At 41.6% G+C, this 26881-nt stretch overlaps 2 protein-coding genes across 6 annotated transcripts in view; both read right to left on the reverse strand.

The window, feature by feature from the left end:
• Positions 1-9536, reverse strand: part of UBA1 (ubiquitin like modifier activating enzyme 1) — a 50856-nt gene extending 41320 nt beyond the window's left edge. The window contains exon 1 of the mRNA XM_042450071.1: positions 9406-9536. The gene's annotated coding sequence lies outside the window, so the exon portion shown is untranslated. The remainder of the gene's footprint in view (positions 1-9405) is intronic.
• A 4429-nt stretch (positions 9537-13965) lies between these two features.
• LOC121921025 (caM kinase-like vesicle-associated protein) overlaps positions 13966-26881 on the reverse strand; it is a 53583-nt gene continuing 40667 nt past the window's right edge. For all 5 annotated transcript variants that reach the window (XM_042448481.1, XM_042448484.1, XM_042448482.1 and 2 more), the window contains exons 5-11: positions 24736-24874; positions 24418-24538; positions 23172-23247; positions 21649-21785; positions 20095-20173; positions 18955-19042; positions 13966-15216 (exon numbers count right to left, since the gene is read on the reverse strand). In XM_042448481.1, coding sequence (XP_042304415.1) covers positions 14995-15216; positions 18955-19042; positions 20095-20173; positions 21649-21785; positions 23172-23247; positions 24418-24538; positions 24736-24874 — 862 coding nt within the window. In that variant the 3' untranslated portion in view covers positions 13966-14994. The remainder of the gene's footprint in view (positions 15217-18954; positions 19043-20094; positions 20174-21648; positions 21786-23171; positions 23248-24417; positions 24539-24735; positions 24875-26881) is intronic.

The following is a 26881-nucleotide window of genomic DNA, read 5'->3' on the forward strand; positions in this document are numbered from 1 at the left end:
GTTCCGGGATACGATGTTTTTTTCGGGTTACGAAATTTATTTCGGCGCGAAATTCAAACGCAAAGCGCGGCTAGCGGCTTTCCAGCGCTAACGGAAAGCCTTTTCGGGTTGCGAAATGTACAGTATCGGGTTACGAACGGAGCGGCGGAACGAATTAATTTCGTAACCCGAGGTAGCACTGTACATGCATATCTTTGAGTAGAATCCCATCCTTTCCCAGCTCAATGTTTGTTACATTGTTTATTGCAGACATATTGCTGCAACCCACACTGAAAAGTCAGTCTCTCTAGCCTTCCTTCACCATTTTCCCAATGCTGATGTTGTTGCAAAAACAAAAAACTCACAGCTAGGCAAAAGATAAGAAGGAAAAGAGTGCTGGCTGGACATAGCATAACTGTTACCCCAGGATCTAGTCTCCAGTCACCCTTCATCACTTTATATCAAATTAATATAAAAAGGGATGTTATAGGCAGGTAGCCAAAAGGGGGCACCCCAGCACAGGAAACCAGCCATACAATATGAGGAAATCTGGATGGCTCAGCATGGGGGAAGCCAAGACACTTAGCTGTGACAGGATCACCCAAGATTGGAATCAGCATAATCCATTCATCAAGGAGTGTGATAGTGGGGGCTGGATCTGGTGATTGCTTGCATACAACAGAAAAACAAGAGTTTCCTTTTGCGAATTAAACTCTTTTTTTGTTTGTTTGTTTGAGCACACTCACACTGATTGTCCAGTCGTTCTTTTTTACCTAATTCCATTCTTCCTTCCTAGGAAAATCAATCAACTCCTGGATAAACCATTTAATTCCTGAAACACTGCCCCACGATCCATTCTAGGCTATAAACACACATGCCTAAAAAACAGCAATTCAGTCTAATTTGAAGCTAGCCAGAATCTCTATTCGATCTCAGCAGTAGACATCAGTAGCTGGCCACCCCAGTATCACAGGCGGCTACTGAGACATCTTCGTTCCGGAAACCCCACAACTGGAGCTACATTTTAGGATCGGTATAGTGGTGTTTCTTTACAACCTTTCAACTTGCTATCTTTTTCTGCCTTTGCATAGTTAGTTGTGTGTATATGCGTTGTGTGTGTGTGCCTGTGTGAGGGAGAGAGAGAGAATGCATAGCATATGTGTTGATCTCCCCTTTATAAATAAACTAAACTAATTTGGAACCTGCTTCTGGAGATCTTTGGGATTTGGAACTGGTGGCCTAAGATTCTGGGCTTTACATTACCAAAGCCCTCTTGCTATTTCCTACTGGGCTAAATTAATCTCTCCATTGAATGCAATTTGTGGGTGCCCTCTTGGGACCCATCACAATTTAGGTAACACGACTGTGTAAAAAGGATCTTCTTAAGCAGAGGCTTTGTGAACTGTGGTGTGTCTGTAAATGCAATTAATCCAATAAAAATGAAATCATATTCTGCCACCTGATGGCACTGCTTGTCCACCCCTCAAGGTAGGACCATCAGCACTATAGTTCAGAAACAATTGATTTCAGACTTAACTCAACATATTTGTCTCTTCCAACCAAAAAAAAAACTTCTGTGAACAATTTCTAGAGGCTGTCTATCTACAAAGATCTAGAATCCAAGTTGCTCAATAAGGTGTTCTTATCTACTATCTAAAGATTCTCAACAGCCAGGAAACATTTTCTTAAAAAAATTAATTTGAACTTTTGTATGGAAAATGGTGTAGGTTGATGTACTTTTGTGCAAGGCAGGAACAATTGGGGTAGGAGATTTGGCTCCTTTTTAATTTCTTATGGCTTTTTGCTCATTAACAAAGAGAACAGTGTGTACAAAATCTTTGTTAAGCTTTGCTATGGTCTCAACCAAGTCTGAGTCGATGGAATTTGATGAGGATTTTCCCCCCTGTGAACTAATATGATTTTGTGAGCAAATTTCCCAGGTTGGATGGGGGATTTTTTCAAAGGATGTATTGGTCCTCAGAGTCTATGCCATTAAAACTGAATAAGAAATTAAAAACAAAACGAATCACCAATTTGCAGGATACCAAAAGAGCTGCTGAAAATCTCTCTGAGTCAGGAGTGGTTGTCTGTTCCTGAACTAGCACAGCCACGCTAAGACAGCACTTTGAACTGGTCCAACATCTCAGGCTGCATCCACACTGCATAAATGATCCAGTTTGACACCTTTTTAACTGCCATGACTCAATGCTATGGAATTCTGAAATTTGTAGTTTATTGTGGTGCCAGACCTCTCTGACACAGAAGGCTCAGTATCTCACAAATCTATAAATAACAGGATTCTATAGCACTGAGTTATGGCAGTTAAAGTGCTGTCAAACTGAATTATTTCTGCAGTGCAGATGCAGCCTCAGACTGCTATGGATGTTTTGGGGGATGAAGAAGAACAGGAAGTCATTTGACTGACAGCTAGTTTCCACAGAAAGACATTTGGACGAGGGAGCATGGGTGAGGGGCCAACAGTTCAGACCCAGCTCCAGAAAATAGTTTCACATTCTTTGCTATAATACTCACATGCTCCTCCAAACTGGCAAGTGGTGGAACCAGGGCTGTATCCGCACTGTAGAAATAATCCAGTCTCACCCAACTTTAACTGCAGTGGCTCAATACTATGCAATCCTGGGAACTGTAGTTTTGTGAGACATGTAGCCTTTTTTGTCAAAGACCGCTGGTGCCACAACGAACTACAAATCTCAGGATTCCATAGCATGGAGCCATGGCAGTTAAAGCGGTATCAAACTGGATTATTGTAGTAGTGCGGTTTCAGCCTAGGGGACATTTCCATAGGGATCAAGATTTAGCTCAGGGGAATTCAGCAGCCAACATGCACCCTCAGGCCATATACAACTTTTTCTGACAAAGCACAGATGGCATTCTGAGGAATTTCGACACAGAGGCCCCAACAAACAACCTGGGCTAACCTGCTCTGCACTGAATTTGTCAAATGGGTCAGTTATAAAAAAGAAAGAAGAGAGAGCCAGCAAGAGAGGAGAATGAACCTAAGAAAGTGCTAGAGCCTCTGTTGCCTCCTCAGACCATGTGCAGCTTTATGACTTTGCCTGAAACACAGTCTACTGAACTGCACATGTGTAGATACACTTTCTGGATCCACGCACATTCACTCTAACACAACCTAGGTTCCTTAGGATCTTCTGGAGCTTTATTCTTGTAATATACACATGCAGTAGGCTCTTGATATCTACTGGGGTTTGGTTTCAGGACCCCCTGTGGATAGTAACATTTGTGGATGCTCAAGTCCCATTATATACAATGGGGTAGTAAAATGGTGTCTCTCATATAAAATCACAAAATCAAGGTTTGCTTTTTTGCTGTTGGGAAGGTGGTGTAATATTTTCAAACCAGGGGTGGTGGAATCCATGGATACATAATCTGTGAATATGGCAGGCCGGCTGTACAAACGTACATACATACATGCATTTACACACAAACTAATAAAAGCCCCTATTCCATTCCATTTCAATTCCTTTGTATTACATTTTGGGTTGGCAATCTGTTTGTGAATTATGTTGAATCCCATATTAGCCAGGAAAGCTTCACTCATACAAACAACAAAGCCCATTCTGTCCTACACCAGTCAGAAATGGAACATCAATGCATGTCTACCAGATATACATTTCGTGGCTAGGGAAAATTCAGCATAGGGGACAGAAATCTGGAAACAGAGGCTGGTGGGAGATCAATTAAATTCAGACTTTTGCATACATCTCCAGTAGTAGCACGATACTGCCATTCTATAGACTCAGTAAACAAAAAGAAAACCACAGCAAGAATTTGGGTGGAAGGAAATTATATAAACTTATAAATAAGTTTATATAAATATAAAATAAAAATAAATACAATTTAGCCAGGTCACAGGATTTACTAGTAGCAGCAGTTTAAGGAGTGAAACAGATGGGCGGCTTAGAGCTCCAGCCGCGATCAGCCTGCAAGCAGCCCGGGACCACTGAAATGGACTGCCATGGCAGTCCCAAACAGGCTGCCAGCAAGGACAGCATTAAAGCCATTCCCTTTCCCAACGGCTTTGGGTCACCTTAGGCAGCCAGAGTGGCTTCCAGCCACTCCGGGGCATGCGTCGTCTGCACACCCCGCCCCAGAGCAGCCGGAAGCCGCTCTTATTTGGTCCATCTGTTTCTGGCCATAGAATCACAGATTCATAGTTGGAAGAGAACTCAGGGACCATCAAGTCCAACCCCGTTATGCAGGAACACATAATCAAATCATCCCTGATGGCCATCCAGACTCTGATTAAAGACCTCCAAAGAAGGAGACTCCATCACAAGGAAATGTGTTCCACTGTCGAACAGCTCTTAGTGTCAGGACATTCTCTCTAATGTTGATGTGGAATCTCTTTTCCTGTAGTTTGCATTCTTTGCTCTGGGTCCTATTCTCCAGAGTAGCAGAAAACAAGCTTGCTCCATCTTCAATAAGACACCGCTTCAAATATTTAAACAGGACTATCATATTATTTCTCTTCTCCAAGTTAAACATCCCCAGCTCCCTAAGTCTCTCCTCATACGGCATGCTTTCCAGACCCTTCACCATTTTAGTTGCCTTCCTTTGGACATGCTCCAGCTTGTCAACATCCTTTTTGAATTGTGCCCAGAACTGGACACAGTATTCCAAGTGAGGCCTGACCAAGGCATAAGACTGGCGCTATTCCTTTTCTTGATCTAGACACTATACTTCTATTGATGCAGCCTAGAATCACGTTGGGTTTTTTTAGCCACTACATCACACTGTTGACTTAAGTTCAACTTGTGATCTACTAGGACTCCTAGATCCCTTTCACATGTACTGTTGTTAAGCTAGGTATCCCCCATCCTATGCCTGTACAATTCATTTTTTCCCCTACCTAAGCGCAGTACCTTACACTTCTCCATGTTGAATTTCATTTTGTTAGCATTGGCCCAGCTTTCTAGTCTATTCAGGTCATTTTGAATTTTGATCCTGTCCTCTGAGGTACTAGCTACTCCTCCTAATTTGGTGTTATCTGCAAATTTGATAAGTATGCCCCTAATTCTGTCATCCAAGTCATTGATAAAGATGTTGAATAGCACTGGGCCCAGGACAGAACTGTGTGGGACTTCACTGGTCACTTCTCTCCAGGATGAAAAGAAGCCATTGTTGAGCACTCTTTGGGTGTGGCTGGTCAACCAATTACAAATCTACCTTAAAGTTATAATGTCTAGCCCACATTTTATTAGCTTGTTTGCAAGAATATTGTGGGGGACCGTATTGAAGGCCTTATTAAAATCAAGATATGCTACATCCATATCATTCCCATCATCTACCCAGCTGGCAATTTTATATAAAAAAGAGAGGTAAGATTAGTCTGGCATGACTTATTTTTGAGAAACCCATGTTGACCTTTTGCAATTATGGCATTCCTTTGTAAACATTCACAGACTTTCTGTTTAATGAGCTTCTCTAGAATCTTTCCTGGTATTGATGTCAGGCTAACTGGGCAGCAATTGTTTTGGTCCTCTTTTTTTCTGCTTTTTGAATATGGGGACATTTGCCCTCCTCTAGTCTGTTGGGACTTCTCTTGTTCTCTAGAATTTTCAAAGATTATTGTCAGTGGCTCTGAGATTACATTTGCTAGTTCTTTTAATACCTTTAAATGTAGTTCATCTGGTCTTGGAGACATGAATTCACTTAGATTAACCAGGTATTCCTGTACTACCTCTTTACTTATTCTGTTCTGCATTTCCCTTACTGCACCATCTGTTCCATTTTCCTCAGGTTGAGCACCCTTTTTCTTTTGTGAAAAGGCCGAGGCAGTCTATGCAACTTGTTCAGGGCTGCTGGAGAAAAAATGGTATTTTTAAACAACAAATGCTCCGTTTTCTAAATTAGAGTGTTGAAATTAAGGAAGCTGGGGGTTGGGAGACTAGTACTGGATTTTTTGTATGAGTGGGCTGCAAGCTCAGTTCTGAATCAGAATTAACCTGTGTCAGTTTTCTTCAAAAGACCATCCATGTAGTTGCTAAGAAAGGAGTTGCTACATATAGTGGAGGGAAATAATGTTATTTCACTTCTTCCTGGTGCTGAAGAATGGTTGTTTTTGTGTGCCTCCCAGTCATTTTTAAAAAACCTTATGGCGACCTAAGGCAAATCTATAAAGGGTTTTCTTAGTTGCCATTGCCATCCTCTGAGGCCAAGAAAGTGTGACTGCTACAGGGTCAGCCTGTGGGTTTTTATGCTTGAGCGGGGAATCAAACCCTGATCTCCAGAATCGTAGTCCAACACTCAAACCACGATGCTAGGCTGGCTCTCTGATGAAGAATACTGCAATTTAATTGTTTGCCTCTTTGCATACAAGAAAAAAGAACTAAATCCAAGTGAGAGTTATGTGGTTAAGGTTTACCAATGCCTAAAGGCAGTCTGAGCTTGAAGAGAAGTATTTTACAGACTAAAAAGGGAAGAGATGGAGGAAATCTGAAAATGATTGAGGATGCATGCTCAAGATCTCTTGACAGAAATTCAACTTTCCTCTTACCATTCTGTCAACGATTGATTAATTTTTTACTACAATATTTAATTGTTAGACTTTTTATCATTGTATTTACATACAAAGTAGTTATGGATCTTACAGAATATACGCTGACAGGTGAACTGATCTCTCAGAAGCATATTACAGATTGTGAATTTACAGTTATACACCTTGTGGTTTTATCTCCTTGTTTAAATTTCTCCTTTAAATTTCTCTCCCAGTGTCAAATTTTAAATTTCCTCCAGGGATTTCAATAGAGACATAAGCCGCAAATGTGGAGGGACAACTGTATTTCTACAATACAGATGCACCCTAACAGAACAGCTCGCATCTTGTGTGCTTCAGCTTAGACGATCTAGTATCGCTAATCCTACTTGTGATTCTTTGGCATTTAAAGTGGTGCCAAACTGCATTGTTTCTGCAGTGTAGATGCACCCTTAGACCTAATATATCACATTATATCTTTGTGCTTTACCTTAAGACTAACCAGAACCACTAATCACGCTTAGAATTCTTTGGCAGTTAAAGGGGCGTCAAACTGCATTCTTTGTAAACGCATCCTTAAACCTAATATATTGGATCACATCTTTTGTGCTCCAGTTTAGATTATCTAGATCCACTAATCACACTTAGAATTCTTTGGCAGTTAAACTGATGTCAAACTGCATTGTTTCTAGAGTGCAGACCTTAGACCTAATGTATTACATCTTTTGTGCTTCAGTTTAGAAGATACAGATCGTACAATCATGCTTACAATTCTTTGGCAGTTAAAGTGGTGCCAAACTGCATTATGTAGATTATATTACAATGCAGACACACCTGCAGACTTAATAGCCGATCCAGTGCAGTACCACTAATCACACTTAAAATTCTTTGGCATTTAAAGTGGTGTCAAACTGCATTGTTTCTACAGTGTAGATCCCTCCTTAGACCTAATATATTGGATTGCATTTTCTAAACATGTTTAGAATTCTTTGGCGATTGAAGTGATGTCGAAGTGTGTTATTTATACAGTGTAGACACACCTTTAGACTTAACCAATCACATCTTGTGTGCTTCAGTTTAAACCAGTGGTCCCCAAACAGTGCCCTTTGAGAGATTTTGGACTTCAGCTCCCAGAAGCCTCAGCCATGTTGGCCTCTGACTGTGCCTGGGATTCTGGGAGCTGAAGTCCAAAACCCCTTAAAAGAGCACAGTTTGATGGACCACTGTTGTAGATGCACCCTTAGCCCTTATATGTCAGATTGCATTTTTGATGCTTCCGTTTAGATCAGTGGTTCTCAACCATTTATATCCCGCCAGGTGTTTTGGACTTCAACTCCAAGAAGCCCAAAACTACACAGCTAATGAGTAGGGATTCAGGAAAACAAAGTCCCAAACACCTGGAGGACCAAAGGTTGAGAACCACTGCCTTAGATGACCCAGAACCCTTAAATCATCCTTAGAATTCTTTGGCAGTTAAAGTGGGTGCCAAACTGCATGCCGTCTACAGTGTAGACTCACCCTTGCTAGATCCATTTAACAGCCACTCAGCGCCAAACAATGCACATTATTGTCCTGTAACTGAGGATGGGTTGGGTTTGGGGAGAGGAGGCAGAGCTGCCCCTATAACCAAGGCAGGTCCCTTTCTGCCTAGCAAATGGACCCCTCACATCAAACACCTTGCAACCCCAACTCACTCATCTTTGACTAGCTTGTTTTCACTGATGATTTTTCATGTTGGGATTTGTTTAATTGATGGTTTTGGTGGAGGGAGGGATTATGTGGGATTAGTGTTGCACACTGGGTGGCTTTTAAAAAAAATTGTAAGCCGCCTCGATCTTGAGGGCGAGGCGGGATAAAAATAAATTATTATATTATTGCATTTATAATGTTATGTATATTTATAGTATTATTATAAATCAATATAGTTATAATACTATGTATAATATATATTTATATTATAAATAAAGTACTGTATTATTATTATTATTATATTTATATTATGTATAATATATATTTATATTATTATGAAGTATTATTATTATATTTATAATACTATATATATTTATAATATTATGATAAATCAAATATTATTATTATTACTATATTATGTATAATATATATTTATATTATAAAGTATTATTATTATTATATTTATAAGACTATATAATATATATTTATAATATTATGATAAATCAAGTATTATTATATTTATAATATTAGTATAATATATATTTATAATTTTATTATAAAGTATTATAATATATATATAATATTATGTATAATATACATTTATAATATTATTATAAATTAAGTATTATTATTATTAATTTATTATGTATTATGTATTATATTATAAAGTATTATTATTGTTATATTTATAATACTATGTACTATGTATAATATATATTTTAATATTATTATAAATTAAGTATTATTATTATTATTTTAAAGAAACCATACAAATCCTAAAACTGGAAGAGACAATCCCAAGGGCCATCAGGAAGACATAATTATAATAATAATAATTATTATTATTATTATTATTATTATAAATATATTAAAACTCATCATCCCCACTGCTTGAAGAGACAGAGAAATGTGGAGTTATATATATATATATTTATATATACGTATATATATATATATATATATACAGTATACTGTATGTATGTGGCCCTTCCTTCCTCAGAGACAAAATGTCCTTCCTTCCTTGCCCACCATTTCATGCCCAGCCGCCCTCCCCTCTGCCCCGTCCATCAATCACCCCCAGCCCCGCCCCCTTTTCCTCCTCAGCGCGGGCCAAAAGCGCTGCTCATTCTATATAAAGAGATATATAGGCGCGCGCCAACAGCCCCCTCCCTCCCTCCCCCGAGCGCGCGCGCTGCCCAACGGTCTCATCCGGGTCTCACCCCCCCTCTCTGAGCCGCCTGAGTTCCAACTCCGGGTCCTTCTCCCGCTGCCGCTGTTGCTGTCGCTGCTGCTTGCGGGCCTCAGCCGCCGCCGCCTGGTGTGGGAGAAAGTCGGGTTGAACCATTTTTACCCAGAGAGGGGAGTCCGATATATATATCCCTCCGAGTCCTGCTTTCCTCTCTTTAGGTAAATACTCCCCGTGCATTGCATTGCAGGGTCAATTAAGGACCTTATTTCCCCCCTGCAATTTGGGTCTTAAAGAGATTTCCAAGAGGGAGGAAGGGAAAGCTCAGAAACCAGCCACCCCGCTCTTTTTGTGTGAAGGTGGTACGGCTCATAGGCGCGGGGCTAGCTGGGAAATGTAGTCGGGAGTCGGCTGGACGGGGATGGGAGCACGTGGCTTCTGATGCCGCGTGCGGGGAGGGCGGGGCCACGGTTGAGAGAGAGACGGGCGGGGGGGGGGAGTTGGAAGAGCCCATGAGGATTTGTGGAGAGGGGGCTCCTTATGGTGGTAGTGGCGCCTCCTGCTGAGGGAGCTTTTGGTATCGCCCGCCCCATTGGTCTCCTTTCATGCCTCACTATTGAGAAGCCTTAGGAGTGTGTTGGTTTTGCTCATAATACTAATATAAACTGAATTCTATGAGTAATAACTATAAATTACTAATAATTACTAAATTATAAAGCAATTATAAATTGTAATTCCGATATGTTAGGCACATTGAATGAATGGACTTTTTCACACGGGGAAAACTGGAAGGTTAAACTGGTCCCAACGCAGGCCCCCCCGGGGCATTAGGGGTGATTTCGCAATTGCTTTTCAGACAACGCTGTGTGCAAACCACTCAGAACCCAGACAGAAAGTGAGGTGAATCGTTCCAGCTCATCCATGAATTCGCTTTCTTCATGTAACTGCAGCACTGTGAAAACCATGTCCCTGATTCTCCCCGTTCCCAGATTTCCCAGGATTCCTTGCTGTGGAGAGGAGAGGGAGGCAGCCTTGTTCTTAAAGGAATATGCACACAACACACTGCTTCTCTCCTTCTTCCTGCAGCCTTGAAAGGGAGCACTGTTGGGAGAAGGCAGGGAGAGAGGACGTTTTGGCATTCCTCTTCGACAGGAGGGAGAAATGGAGGACATGTCCTGGAAAAGGAGGGCATATGGGATGCTGAAACCAGGCAGGCATATGGACCAGCCACCTCCTCTTTTTTGCTAGTGTTTGTGTGTGGTTTTATAGGAGTTTGCAAAGGGAACCCTTAGCCTTCCTTCCTCTGAAACAGCTTCCGGGGCAAAGAGGATTTTCCTCTCCGTTTCCCTTCCCTCTCTGGAGCATGTCTGTGTATGCGCTTGTGGAAATGACAGTTTGGAGCATGCGCAGAAAAGTTATTTCCAAGCTAGCAACAGGATTTGTCCTCATCCATCTGAAACCCAAATTTGCTTTCGACCCACTTTCTTGTTTAAGCAATGTGCTTTTAACCCCTTGTTGCACTCTGTGTGTGATAATCTTTAGCAAACTTGCTAGCTTTTCCAGGATGCCAACACTTTAACCATTTTCGGGATGGAAGCACATAGGTCCCCATGTGAAAAAGTCCAATGTGAATTTAGTAAATCAACCCACAAGTAAACTCAGTTAATTGAGCGAGTCTAGTTTGAGTGTTGGACTAGGACTCCAGCTGGGGTTCAAATCTTTTCTTGGACATGGAAAGCTGCTGGGTGGACATGGGCAATTCCTTCTCTCCCAGAGGAATGTAATCTTCAACCCTCTATGAACAAATCTTGCCAACAAAACCTCATAATAGGTTGGCCTTAGTCAGGTCACCATAAATTGGAAACACCTTAAAGGCATACCATAAAAGTCTACTTGGGACTAACAATTGGATTTAAGTCACTATGTCCTGGAAGCCTTCCCTTCTGGTTTTAATCAATCCAGGCATAACACTCTGTGTGTACTCATTTATATTGTCCTACAGAATTCATCTATGTTATGGGCAGGACGCCATCACTGAAAATGCATCACTAGTGATTTTTTTTTGGTTCAAATTAATTCTTGCCTATTCCCACATGGCTTCTCTGTCTGAAACCTGAATTTGTCTGAGGAAAACTGTAAGGTTCAAGTGAATTTGGTCCTTCAACTGTACAGGGCTCTTTCCCAAGCCCCGAATTCATGTGGAGTTGCTGTGGTAGCTGGCAGGCTTCTGTTAGCCAAAGTGCATTTTTCTGAATTTTGGTGTGTGTGTGGTATTCCACATCACCCCAGATGGACCCTGCCATGCAGTCCACCATAATCCCCAAAGCGATGGGACATGTACACACTACACCCATCTGAGGTCAGCCTAATGGGACCTTCTGGGAACAATACCCCTAGGACTAGCCCCACAGGTAGTTTGGGAGTTACAAATGGGATCATCATCACTTCCATAATCAGAAGAATGGGCGATGATTGCTTAGACATCTCACCTGATGGGCCGGCTAACAACTTAATTCCCTTCCTATTTCCCTTGAATATATTGCCAGACCAGATTACGTCACCCCATACAAGCTTTGCCCCACGGCTAGTTTTAGCCCTTAAACCCCCCTGGAAATCTCCCTTCAATGTGCTAGTTTGGAGTTCATGGGGACACTACATCACTGTGATCTCTAGTCTAGCTCCAGCACTTCCATTCAACCAACGCTCTCGGAATGGCTGTGTCCCACCCTACTTCAGAAGCAAGCCCCATCTGTAATAAGTATCGCCCGTAGTTCTGCCTCAAACCTATTCCAAACTAACCCCTGATTTCATGAGCCTTGAATGAATGTGTGATAGTGAATTGCTGTGTGATTTTCTCTTTTAAATAAAAATATATTTAATTAGAAACTTCTGCCTCTGCATCATTTCTTGGATCCCTCCATATACAGGTGGAAGACAATTTCGTAGGTTCCTTGTAGCCAACCCCCTCTCAATTTGAGCTAAATAAAAATTCCCCTACTTAGATTTTAGCTACACTTCCCATGGGCAGCTTTAGTTAGCCACCCTGTGAACAGTGTTGGACAAGATGGGCCTTTGATCTGCGTTAGCATCTCAGTTTGGTTTATTTTTTATGGTTTCATTAGTGCGTTTAGTTGTGAAAATGTGCACTTTGCCCAATAACTGAAAACCTTGGGACACAGAACAATTAACAAATAGAAGCCACAAGCTCCAGTAGGCCAAAATTTAAACCATGTTCATTGAGCCATTAAGGCTTGAATATCGAAGTCTTACCATGATGCCAAAATGAGATCAATGTTGGTGCCAATCGGGCCTCCAAGGGGAGGATGTCACTCCAAGGGGAGTGAAGCACAACTGTGAAGAAGGTCCTCTCTCATATTTCCACGTTTTAAATTGTAGGACACAGAAAAACCCCACAGCCAGCAAATCAAATCTTAATCAAGTACCAAGTTGTTTAACCTCTTCAGGCTTTCAAGAGTATCACTACCTTGATTTTGGAGCTTAGTTGTAGTATAAGTTGATGAATAGCATTCTGCATATGTTCAGAGGAAATTCCAGTTTTAAAAGCTCAGCTTTGGCAATAATGAAAATGATACCTTCATGTCCCACCTGACTCAGTTTAACCACTGGTCTCTGCAATTTCTTGCCACCTCTTCATTTCCCCATTTTTCAATGTTTTGCCTGGCTTGAGTGCAGGGACTCTAGGATCGTTTTTAAGAGGGAGAGGGCTCAGCATTGGCACACAGGTTGGTATTAACTTTGCCTTCTTGCATGGGGAGGGCAAATGACTCTTCCCACCCATTACCATTCAAGCATCCTTAAATAAGACTCTTACAAGCAAAGTAAGCATGTAGAAGTACCCTTCATATCTTCAGTGGAACTTATACTGACTGTACTCAAATAAGTGTGCAAATACAGTACCAGGTGCTGCAAATTATATTTTAGAGACAAGAGCTAGCAAAACCACCTGTGTATATTCCTTGCCTAAGAAAACCCTATGAAATTCTATACATACACACATGTGCCTTCAAGTCACCTGTTGACTTATGGTGACCCCATTAATTTCTTAGACAAGGAAATTAAGCTGGTTTTGCCAGTTCCTTCCACTGAAATACAGCCTACAACACCTGGTATTAATTGGTGGTCTCCCATCCAAGTATTAACCAGGGCTGACACTGCTTACATTTCAAGATCAGGTGAGGATCTGGTGTCTTTAGGTTATTTAGGTCCTCAAAGGCACAAATACCTACAAAAGTGTGCCAAGGGGGGGATTGCAAACAGCCTTTGTTATGCCTGGCAAGATTCAACTACAATATTATAATATTGTGTCTTAATATTTATTAGTATTTGATCATCTTGTACGTTTCTAACTGATAACTTCTGAGGAGTCTCAACTACATAGGAGTCTTTAGTGACCCAGTTTTACCAGATCACTTTGGCAGAAGTGATAACCACTTAGAAGGAGGCTGAGAACTAGAGCATCAAATGTAGGTGTGGAGATATTGAAGTAGCTCCTTGTTTTAAGGACAGCTCAACCTAAATGGCAATACTGTCAGTGCCACATACATACAAAAGTAATAGACAGTAACCAGAGAAAGACCCTGTTTATTTTATTTCCCAGAGCTGCCCCGGGAGAGGGAAAGACAGCACCAGGGGAGGGGCAGCTGGGTAGTTTCTGTATTAAAATAGCATCTTCATAAAACATGCAGCTGGCCTGGGCATGCATCCCTCTGACCCCATCCCTCCCTCCACAGTCCAGCAGCTGAAGTTGGGATCCAAACCAGCAGGGCAGCAATCACCAGCAGGACACACTTTCCAAACTGCCCCGCCATTACAGAAAGTGAAATATGGAGCTGAGCAGAGTGGAGCAGGGCAAGGCTACAAAATGGATCCCCGACCCCTGCAATGGACTTTCCTGGGACTCATGCTTTGATCATTCGGAACAGCTCTCCATTCCTTTGATCTTGTAGTAATGGCTCCAGTGAAGGAATTCTGGGCGCCTAAGGGCACCCAGAGGTAGTAGAGAAAGTTTCCCCCTCTGTGGCTCAACCTTGCCTCTCCTTTGTTTAGTGAGGGAAGGGAGAAGTGGGCCAAAATCTCCTATGCTCTTAAGCCCCTGTAAAGTCACAGAGACGGAGGCGGTGTATAATGTTGGTCAGTGGCCTTGTGAAACACTTATTGAGCAAAGGGAGTTTGTCTGAATGGGGTGGGGAATCTTATGTGGCAAGGGACACAGCTTGTGCTGGCTACTGGGAAAGACCTAAAAAGGACTCCCACACTCCTGCTAAAGAGTTAGGTGCATTCTCAATTGGGGAAGGGACTGTAAAGCTGACAAGTACCTCTCCTATCCTGCCTATAATCCTCCGACCTTCCTTCCTGGATAGAATATCTCTCTCCATGTGGTTGATTGGTCCTTCTTTTCTACTTGCCTCTCCATCCAAACCAAGCAGCTCTTGCTCCTGACCCATGGCAAGGATTGGGGAATGGGGTCAACACTGCTATGGTTCTCCCACGTTCCTTGCCTGGACTGCTGCCCCACAGACCTCTCCCCTTCCAAAGACAGGGTATGTGGATTCAGCAGAGAAGGCTTCAAAATATAGGGTTGGGCAGGGGAAAGCAGGAGCCATTATTCGGTTTTCTCAGCCGCTCCTTCTGTCTTGCTCTTCGGTTGTTGCTCCTGCACCTCTTCCTCCAGTGGGCATGGTGACTCCAAACATTCAGCCGGCCTTGGCGCCTCAATGGTGACCTCATGAGCGACGCTCATGGAAGAACGGGGGGTGACAGGGAGGCGGCCACTGACATCCGAAGCCCGGAGACGTTGCATGAATGTAGTGACCCGAATGGCTTTCTGGAAGAAGAAAGGCAATGTCAAGAGCTGTCACAGACCATGCCACCTAATGGTGATTCTGAAAAGCAAGACAAACTGCTCCCTCTCTGGAAAAAAAATTATTTCATCAGCTGCTCTGAAGATTGGACTTGGGAAGGGCAGCTATGAAGGAACTAAACAAGTCTCTAAGGTGCAAAGACATAAAACTGAATACTAAAATCAGGATAGCATTGTATTCCCTATCACCATGTACGGATGTGAGAGCTGGACAGTGAATAAAGCTGACAGAAGAAGAGTCACCTCTTTTGAGAGGGAGTGCAGGAGAAGAGTGCTGAGGGTAATGTAGATGGCCGAAAAGACTAACAAGTGGGTCCTAGTACAGATCAAGCCTGAACTCTTCCTAGAATCCAAGATGACCAAATTGACACTGTCATACTTCAAACACATCATGAGAAGGAATGTTTCATTAGAAAAGTCAATAATGCTAGGAAAGATGGACAGTGGTAGAAAGAGAGCAAGGCCACACACTAAATGGATACAGTCAATCAAAGAAGTCACAGTCCTGGGCCTGCAGGACTTGAGCAGAGAGGCGGAGGACAGGGAGTCTTGGTGGTGTCTCAACTCATGGGGCCACTATGAGTCAGTCAGCTCAAGAGCGGTTAACAACAAGAACAATAAGCTAAATAAATAGCTTTATCAAAAGTTTAAAAGTTCTACCATGTGTAATCTCATTCCTTTCCCCTCTGGGATTTTTTTTTACAGGGCAGAAATATTCTGCTATTTGTGAAGCATTTTTCTTGGTCACATGTTAATAATAATAATAATATGTTTTATTTATATACCGCTATTCCAAAGATCATAGCGGTGAACAGCAAGTAAGCTAATTAGCAAGTAAGCTAATTTGCCCCCAACAGTCTGGATACTCATTTTAGCGACCTCGGAAGGATGCAAGCCTGAGTCGAGCTTGGGCCCTTTTGCTGGTCTTGAACTCGCAACCTTATGGTTTTGAGTCAATGGCTGCAGTACAGGCATTTACCCACTGCGCCACCAGGGCTCCATGTTCTTTCAAGTGGACTGCATTCCCAATAAAAGGTTGATCATTTTGAAGTGGTATGAGCTCTTATTAACTTTTCAAAAGAGCCACAGATGGTAAATGCTTTTATTTAGGGCTAATCAAAATGGCACAACTGTGTATAAGCTTTCAGTTTTTCAGAGCTCTTCATCAGGTTATGTGCCACAAACAGCTGGAGGTGAGGGAAGGAACAGAGGAATCTAAACAGTTGGACAGGAGATTTGGCCAGCACTCAATGTTAAATGTCTGTGCACTGGAGAATTATGCTACTCCAAGTGGTAGTCTGTGGACCAGTGCCAATCTTCAAATCATCTACTGACAACCCCTGAAGAACATCCAGGAAAGAATGAAAGAGTTTTGGCCAACAGACACAAATATGACACTGGTCCCTGTCAATATTATTTGAAGGTCAAACTGAAATTGCTACCTTTTCTAGACATTTAGTGATAAACAATCAATTGCTGTTATCATCTCCAGCATCTGGAGCTCTATCATTAGCTCAGTTTAATGCTCTCCCAACTGCAGTATTAGATGGGAGATACAGGAAAATACCCTATGATTCATGGCTCTGTTCTTGTGACAATGGTGCTATAGAAACTACAGCCCATGTTCTCTTGTATTCTCAATTCTATGAGGACATTCACCGTCAGATGATTACTCCTCTATCACTGGCGCTCCCAGGACCAGCCATATAACACCGGTGCTGAAAGACCTCCATTGGCTGCCCATCCGCTTCCGAGCTCAATATAAGGTGTTGGTGATCACCTATAAAGCCCTAAATGGCTTGGGCCCAGGATACCTAAAGGACCGCCTCTCCCCATACATTCCGCCTCGCGCCCTCAGAACGTCTGGGCAGCAATTACTGAAGGTGCCTGGGGCTAGGTTATCCTCCACCACACGGAGGACATTCTCCACGGCTGCCCCAGCCCTTTGGAATACGCTGCCCACCGAGCTCCGCTCGACTACCACCCTGGCCCAATTCAGGAAGGACTTAAAAACCTTCCTGTTCCAACAGGCATTCCCCGATTAAAAATCCTGTGGGCCTCCCTCCTCTTCCGTGGCCAAGAGGTTGGGCTAAGGGGCTTTTTTATTCTGTTGACTTTTGTGTTGTTTTTATTGTTAGTATGGTTTGCCTGTAGAAGTGTTTTTATATTGTTATGGCACCATTGTTTTTAATCTCTGTTGTAAGCTGCCCTGATCCTGGAAAGGGCGGGATATAAATAAAAATTTTATTATTATTTTATTTATTAATTAAATACCCTGGACACTCTGATACCTTTTATGTATGTTATTTTCTAGATAATCAGAATCCAGATGATGTAATTAAGGTAGATAAATTCTGTTATGTCATATGTAAGATATGTTCGCAATTGATCGACGATAATAGATAGAGTTTGACTCTGCTATATGCTCCTCAAATTGAATTTTACTAATAGTTTAATAATTGTGCTGTACAATTATTATTTTATTGGTTTTTATTATTTTATATTGGTTAATGACCAAATAAACAGATTGACTGATTATTTGTGTGTTTGTTAGGGGGGGGGGACTTTTCAGAATAGAAACAGAGAGAGTTATTTACAGAAATTTCTTGTGAAGGATTCCCTCAAAGATGTAGAGTTTGGAACCATCTCTGTCTCCACTAGGAATTTAGGGTCTTCTCCCTGCTTCTTTTATCATTGTATGTGGTATAGTGGTTTGAATGCTGGACTACGACTCTGGAGACAAGGGTTTGATTCCTAGCTTGGCCATGAAACCCAGTGGGTGGCCTTAGGCAAGTCACATTTCAGGCAATGGGAAGGTTCTGAACAAATGTTGCCAAGGATAGGTTTGACTTAGGGTCACCACAAGTCAGAAATGAGTTGAAGGCACACAACAGCAACAAATGTTACTGCTGTCAAGTCAGCATCGACTTACGGCAGCCCTGTGTATGAGAGACTGCTAAGAAAACCTGTTCACATATTGCAGACTCAGGGCTGTGGCTTCCTTGACTTGTTATATCTTCCTCTTTTCCTACTGCCTTCTACCTTACCAAACATTATCATCTTTTCTAATGAGGTGTGGCATCCCATGTCATCCAAACTACAACAGTGTTAGTTTAGTTATCTTCTAGGGAGATTTCAGGCTTGATTTGCTCCAGAACCCATTTATCTCTCTCTTTTGGCAGTCTGTGGTATTTCATAAAACTTTCCTCCAGCACCACATGTCAGATGTGTTTATTCTCTTCCTGGCAGCTTTTTTCATCATCCAGCCTTCACAACCATCCATAGAAATTGGAAATAATATAGCATGGATGATAAATGGTATGCTATTATACATCTTTACACTTTAGTATCTCATTTAATTCCTTCATAGCTGCCCATCCCAGTCCTAGTTGTCTTCAGATTTCTTGACTGCAGTCTCCATTTTGATTTATGACCGAGGAGAGGTATAGAAAATCTTTAATTATTTTGATGCCTTCATCATCCACTTCAAAGTTATCTAAATAATCTGTGATAATTGTTTGTCAATGTTCAACTGTAACACTGCCTTTTCACTTTCTTCCTTAACTTTCCTCAATGGTTGGTCCACATCTCTGCTGTATTCTGCTTATAGTATGGTATCATCTGCTAAGGTATTGCAATTCCGCATCACTGTCTGTCTTCCCCTCCCTTCACCACAGTGTCAGTTAATGGCACAGCACTCACCCTCCACTTGGCCTTGGCAAAATTCTTTTCAATCTGGGCACAGACCCCTTCCTTGAGATTCTTTTCAGAAGCAATGTTTCCAGATATCCTGAGCGGAGAGAAAGTGTAGAATTAAGGGTGAGAGTGCAGGAGGTGGGGTGAGGATAGGGAATAACATAAATCAAGTGGGAGTAATAGCAATCATTTTTCAATAATCAAGGGACAATTCAGTGTTCCTGCTACTTTATTTTGTTAATAGGTGAAAATGGCAGGATGACACTCCAAAGGGCAAGGAGACTGAGAAAAGAGAATGGATGCAGGATAAAGGAGCTCCGAAAGATGGAAAACCAGTCTAACAGAGGTCTAATCTGCACTGCAGAATTAATGCAGTTTGACACCGCTTTAACTACCATGGCTCAATGCTATGGAATCTTGGGATCTGTAGTTTGTTGTAGCACCAGAGTTTTCTGACAAAGTCTAAATATCACACAAAACTACAGCTTCCAGAATCCCATAGCAATGAGCCATGGCAGTTAAAGCTGTATCAATCTGCACTATTGCTGTAGTTCAGATTAGAGTAATGGGTGCATCTACTATGTATAAATAATGCAGTTTGTCACCACTTTTATGTGCTGTACAGAATCCTGGGATTTGTAGTTTTACAAGGTCTTTAGCCTTCCCTGTCAAAGAGTGCTGGTGCTTCGCAGAAGCACAAATCCCATGATTCTTTTTGTAGGATGCAGCCATGGCAGTTGAAATGGGGTCAAATTGCATTATTTCTACATTGTAGAATGCACGCTATAATAGTCTGAACATATCTAGACAAGAAGCTAGGCTTTTGCCAGCAGACAAAAGCTTTTCTTTTCAAGCAGGCTTTTAACATGTATTTGCACCCAGGGAGGCTTCTTACTGGGGTGTTTGCTTTTGTATGTTTTTAGTGGTTTTATATTTTTAATTTTTTAAAAAATTGATTATATTAATATGATGTTTTTAAATTCTGTTTCAGAATTGTACTGTTTTGTAAAGTATCTTTTGTGATTTGCTTTCGGTCCAATTCAGGAGAAAGATGACATATAAATAAAATAAATAATAAATCAATCGCCAAGGGAGGGCTCACAAATTGCTCATCATTCCCTCCTGTCCAGGAGAAATCCCTCTTACCAGATGTGTCCCAGTGCTTCCTGAGCTGTGATTCGTTGGTCCTGGTCAACTTCCATAAGCCGTGACACCAGCTTTTTGGCTGGAAGGAAAAAAGATTTGCTTTTAGAAAACATGATTAGCTCTTTAGTAGCCACCATTCCTTATTTATTTACTTACTTTCTATCCCTATATGGGACAGAAGGGTTTTACAGTTAGATTCCATCATTCTTCCAATGGGCTCAATGTGGAACATGTGGTTCTTTTCATCACCACTGTGTCCACACAACAACCCTGTGAGGTTGGTCAGGATGGGGAAAAAAACCCAGTTGGTCCAAGATCACCCAATGGGTTGCTTGGCTTAGTGGGGACTTGTACCTAGATATTCCAAGTCCCAACTCACCATTATCTGTCTGTTTCAATGAACTGCCCTGAGACCTAGGATGCATCAGCTTGGTAGAAATAATGCAGTTTGACACCACTTTAAGTGATGTAGCTCCATCCTATGGAAATCCTGGGATTTGTAGTTTTACAAGGTCTTCTCCGCCAAAGTGTGCTGGTGGCTCTTAAAACTACAAATTCCAGGATTCTATAAGATGGAGCTATGGCAGTCAAAGTGGTATCGCTGTTATTGTTGGGTGCCTTCAAGTCATTTCTGACTTATGGCGACCCTAAGACGATCTTATCACGGGGTTTTGCCATTGCTGTCCTCTGAGGCAAAGAGAGTGTGACTTGCCCAAAGTCACCCAGTAGGCTTCCATGGCTTGAGCCAGGATTTAAACCCTGGTCTCCAGAGTCATAGTTCAATGCTCAAACCACTACACGGCACTGACTCACAAAGTGGTGTCGAACTGCATTATTTCTACAGTGTATAGATGCACTTCTAGGCCTGGCTGTAAGTTACACAGGCAATGGAATTAAGTGGTAGAGTCGGGAGATGATAGAATGCATGAAATCCACACATTATCATCTCAAGGATCTATGTAATTCTCCTGCCTCCAAAGACCCAGTCTAGTGCAAAAGGACTTGGAGAAGATGAGTCAGTTTCTGATGGGCCCTTGGCATCTGCTGGGGTTTGGTTCTGTGGATGCCAAGTCCCAGTAAATACAGTGGCATAGTAAAATTGTGACCCTTATATAAAGTGGCAAAATCAAGGTTTGCTTTTTGTTTATTTTTAAAATATTTTTAAGCCATGGTTGGTTGAATCCGTGGATGCATAATTCATAAATATAGATGGCTGATTGTATATAGGAGACGCAGATCTTGGAAAAATTAGCTTTAGCACCAATGTGCTGATAATCAAAGAAGGAAATTAATTTCTTGACAGTAAAACCGTTACGATTTAAAAAAAAACACACAATGATTTGTTAATTTGTTAAACTGTCAAATGAAAAAAATCAAAAATTAAAGTAGCAGGAGATAGCTCCTCAAAAATACCCTTGTAGAACTTTAATGATTAAAATAACTAATTTTAAAACCATTGTTTGAACAAATTGGGAGTAATTTTTAATGGATTATTTCTTGCCTCTGAGAGGAAAGGCTAAAGGGCTAATGGGGTTGGTGCTCTTTCTTTCTTACCCGCAGGAGAGATTTCATCCCAATAGGGGGAGTCAAAGTCATACTCCCCAGCCAGGATTTTACGGAAGATGCGGCGGTTGTGACTGTCACTGTTCTCATCGTCTGTGTCATCATAGAACGGTGGATTCCCAGACAGACTGTTTGAGTGTGAGAAGGAAAACAAGTCAGCAGCAGAAAGCATTGGCCCAAGCCATTCTGACCCAAACTTATTCTCCAAAATGCACACCTTTGACTAACTATAACTCCTACATCTCTCTTTATCTCCACAGTTGAATTTCAATGTTCTCCCACTGTCCGATAGCTGCCGATCCCCTGGAGTGACCCCAGCTGCTGTGGGTGGACATGGAAGTGATTCCATAGCCTCCAACATTTGACAGATGAAAACTGGGCAACAGCAGAGTGTGGTCAAGATGGTAAAAGTTCATAATGAAGAACACACAAACTATGAGAGATGGTACCAGTTTGCTTCTGCCTGATCATAGAGGGAAAGCAAGGATCTGGCCCCTTTCCTCCTTTCCTCACAGCTGATATGTTGTTGTTGCATGCCTTGGAGTCATTTCCAACTTATGACAACCTTACGTCAGACTGTCCTCTATCATGAGGTTTTCTCGGCAAGATTGGTTCAGAGGAGGTTTGCCATGGCCATCCTTTGAGGCTGAGAGAGTGTGACTTGCCCAAGGTCACCCAGTGGGTTTCATAGCTGAGCAGGGAATTGAACCCTGGTTTCCAGAGTCATAATCCAGCACTCCAACCACTTCACAACATTGGCTCTCACTGCTAATATAGCTGAGTGCAAACTATTTTTACACTTCTGCAAGAGGAAACTGGGAGAAGGAAAGCAGCTGGAAACGTGGGATGACAGAAGATTAACCACACATTGGGACAAGAGGAAGGTTTGTGATTCTGACCAAAAAGAAGCCACTGGTTTCAGCTTGGCTAAAATGGGGAAGAAATGAGGGTGTGTTCTCAAATGGGGTACATCCACCATTTCCTTCCCCTGGGATCCCAGAGCACCTGGATCATTCATGGTGTTTATCACCTCCCTCTGATAAGAAGCAGCAGCAGTAGCCCCTGCCAGGACCCAAATGCTGCTGTGGGTGAGAGATTTCTGGGCAGACTGAAAGGGCAATAGCCTTCTGTGCCCAGTCTGAAATAGGATATTCAACTCTTCCACACAAAACAGTTTGACAGCACTTTAACTGTCATGGCTCCATCCTGTGGAATCCTGGGATTTATAATTTGGTGAGGTATCCATCTTTCAGCAGTCTGATGCATCACCAAACTACATATCCCTGGATTTTGTTGGATAGAGTCATGGCAGTTAAATAGTGGTGTCAAACTGCTTTATTTCTGCCATGTGTATACAGCCTTACATACGTGTAAGCTGCACTAACAGAATGCCGCTCCATGTCTGGCAATTTTTTCTCCTTCAGTACTGGCTTTGCCAAATTTATTTTATTATTCTCCCCTTTGTATTTGGATGCTCTTCTTCTCCCCAGTACACATACACACAAGAAACTTACAGAATAAACATGATAACCCCAACAGCCCAGCAATCTACAGGGCGTCCGTAGCGCTGTCGTGCAACCACCTCAGGAGCTATTTGGAGAGAGATGAAGAGGTCAGAGCATGTTATAGAATATTTGTCACCAGGAGGCAGGCTGCCATTTTTCAAATTGCTTTCTGACAGAGATCTTGGCTGAGAGGCAGAAATTCAACTGGTGAAGCTTCCTTTGTCACTCTTCTCTATGCTAAGAGAAAAACTGCCTTTTGTGCAACTCTTTAAAAATAATTTAAAATATATTTATTCAATTAAAAAAAAGAAACAATGACAAACAAAACAGACAGAACAAAACAGAAGCAAACCACTCACACTGAAGCCTATGTTAAACAAAGAGAACGTTAAACACATTTTAAAAAACACTTCCAACTTATACCTACTAAAAGCTAGATAGTTATATAGTTCTCTATATAATTATTGCTTCAACTAATTTAAACATATTATTTTCACCAAATTTTCCAAACTGTAAAATCACTGTAAATACCATTGAAATATCAGTCAAATTACACTTATATTCATTTACAAGCAAACTATAGTACAGTTGGCCCTTCTTATACATAGTTTTTTTATACACGGATTCAAACATCCACGGTTTGAAAAGGTTCCAAAAAAGTATAAATTTCAAATATCAAACCTTGATTTGCCATTTTTTATAAGGGACACCATTTTGCTATGTCATTATATTTACTTGAGCATCCACGGATTTTGTTACACACGGGGGATCTTGGAACTAAACCCCAGCATATAACAAGGGTCCACTGTAACAATATGTCTACTCAGTCCTTGTAATCAACTATCTTAATCCTCAGTTCTCAAAACCCATGCACGTGAAATCCCATTTTGTCCTTTTCAAGTATTCCTCATATGAATTCTAATCTCAAAACTATTTCTCTGCTCTATCTGTATAATAAATATGTTCATTTCTCTGCTTCCAACCAATCTGCTGCTGTCACCATATGCCACATTAACCTTCCATGCTCTTTTTCTAATGTAGAACCTTCCTCAAAACCTTCCTTACATTTGTGCAACCTTCCTTTTGTGCAACTCTTAAAAGGGTGTCAAATCCTTGCCAGGATAAAACGCTTGCAAACCTACAAAGCCCCTAGTTTCTATGGTGGGGTTATGACATCCACTCAGAGCAGTGCAAGTGGAAGAAACTATAACTACTGGGTTTCACTCCAGCTCTGGGAATAAAGGTAGATACATACCCAAATATTCAGGGGTCCCACAGGGTTCAGTAATGGCACCGTTCTCAAAACGTGAAAGATAAAAATCCCGCAGCACCACTTTGGAGCGGTTGTTCTGGTTGTAGTACATGAGATTTTCCAGCTGGAGGAAGCAGCAGCATGAAGAAAAAGAAGAAAACACAAGATTAACCACTATTCTACCCTAAACAACAGTAGGATGCTCTTGGGTTCTGTTCTACCATTACTAAAAGAGGCCTGACCCACACATTACCACTAGAGGGAGGGGTTGCCCTGAACATTTTGCACCTGGGATCCAGGAATCCAGGATGTCTTCCTTACCTTGAGGTTGCGGTGAACAATGTGCAGGTTGTGCAGATAAGCTAATGCCTCCAGCACCTGCCGGATGACATTGCTGGCATCCTTTTCTGTGTAGTAGCCCTGATCCAGGATCCAGTCAAAAACATCCCCACCAGTGGCCCTGCAGGGGACACACAGTCAGCTTTAGATGTGGAACTAACTGGGAAATAAGGGTGGTACACTGCCATATCCCCATAGCCATTGCTATAATTGAAGTGTCTGCTAAATGGAAGAAAGTCTAGCTCTGAGTAACATCCAATAGGCCTCAGAAACCCAAGTATAGGTTGAGTGCCCCTTATCTGAAATTCCTGGAAGCCAGAAGTGTTCTGTATTTCAGATTTTTTAAAAGGATTTTGGAATACCTGTATTTGCATATACCTTAGGCTGGAGACCAACTGAGGATCTGTGAAGTGGCAGGAATCCAAATTTAGTGCTTGGTGTGAACCCACACCTACCTCCCTTTCACAAATCCTTGTGTCTCTCTCCAGCCTTGCAAATATAGTACAGGTATTGTAGCTCATGTTGGAGTATTTTGGATTTTGGAATTCTGGATAAGGGATGCTCAAAGGGGCCCACGGCCTCACAAAGGATGGAAACTTACTGGATTGCAAATGAAATATCTTTTTGTGTTGCAAATGGATGTTAAATCTCCTGGACTCTCCATACCACCCCTTCCATACCATCTGGACTAAGAACAAAACAGCAAAATGCAGGCCTACGACTTACATCTTCAATTTTTTCTCCTGATGGTTTTTAACACCATTTCTGATGAAGAAGCCAGTGGCACTTCAAAAGCTTGCCAAATATATATTGTGTATTTTGGTTGGCCCAATAAGCACTGTTTGGTGGATTTTTGATGTTATTGAATTTACTATTTGGCCAATATGGCTACCCCTGGATGTTTTCTGTATTGCTTTAAGTAAGGGATATTAAAATCGAAGATATGTGCAAATATGATTATGGCACCAATTGTGCAAATCTGATGTGACATCAGTTATGGGCAAGGGGCATATTCTATTCTGAACCAGATATCTGATCTTTGGCAAATTTGTTTGATTATTTTAGCTCTGGCAGGAAACAGTTAAGTGGCAGAAGAGGGGTGTTTGTACATTGATATGGTAGAGTAGAGAAGGAGTACAGAATTCTTAGTCCTCCTGAAGTTGTTGGACTGTAATTCCCATAATCTCATACTTCTAGTTGTGTTGGCTGAGGATTCTAGGAGCTTAAGTCCAAAACACTTGGCTGGCCAAAGGTTCAACATTCCATATTAACATGCTACATAAATAAGAGTGTGTGTCATCAGTTGTGTCACTAGGGTTGGTGTCACCCAGTGCAGTAAATCATGGTGTCACCGCCCCATTGACCCCCCCCCCCCATTTCACATAATACATAATCCTTAGTAATGCTTTTTTTAACTAATGTTACTTGCAAATCATAATTCCCATATACCACTGAATGTAATGCTAATAGTTGTGACATAAACAACTAGCAAAATTAAAATTATACCTTCAAATTCAAATATCATACGCACAATCTAAATGTATTTACATATACATAGTGAAGATTTGGTTGATGTGAAGTTTTTAAAGAAAATTTTAAAAGAATAATTTTTAAAAAATCAAAAATTTAAAATAAATTCTGGGGTCTCTCCTTTCTCCCCACTCCCACCATCTCTTAAAGCATTTAAAGAGAAGCAGATGAATGCCACAGCCTGTTTCAGCCAAAAGGTAGGTGTTTGTGGTGCAGTGGTGTCTCTCTCTCTCTCTCTCTCACACACACACACACACTTTGGATGTCATCTGGTGTGGTCCACAACCCCCCGCACCCTCCTACTGCTGCCACTGTGTCATGGAGGAAAGAGAAATAATCATTGTATGGCATAAACATAACATCCTTGAACTGTCACCCTCAATTCTTTTCAGAATATACTGCTTTGTGTTTCACATGCAATTGCTGCAAGTGTGAGATTCAGAAGCTTAACCGGAAGAATAATGTCTGATTTGAGAAGCCAAGAACACAAATTCCAAAGTGTTAACCACATTCCACACAGAATCCGATACAAGTCAGGTACCCAAAAGCAGAGCTTGGAGACATTACTTTTTTGAAACTTCAATTCACACTTTGCTGG

This window comes from Sceloporus undulatus, chromosome 2, assembly GCF_019175285.1.
Source record: "Sceloporus undulatus isolate JIND9_A2432 ecotype Alabama chromosome 2, SceUnd_v1.1, whole genome shotgun sequence".
NCBI classification, from domain to species: domain Eukaryota; kingdom Metazoa; phylum Chordata; class Lepidosauria; order Squamata; family Phrynosomatidae; genus Sceloporus; species Sceloporus undulatus.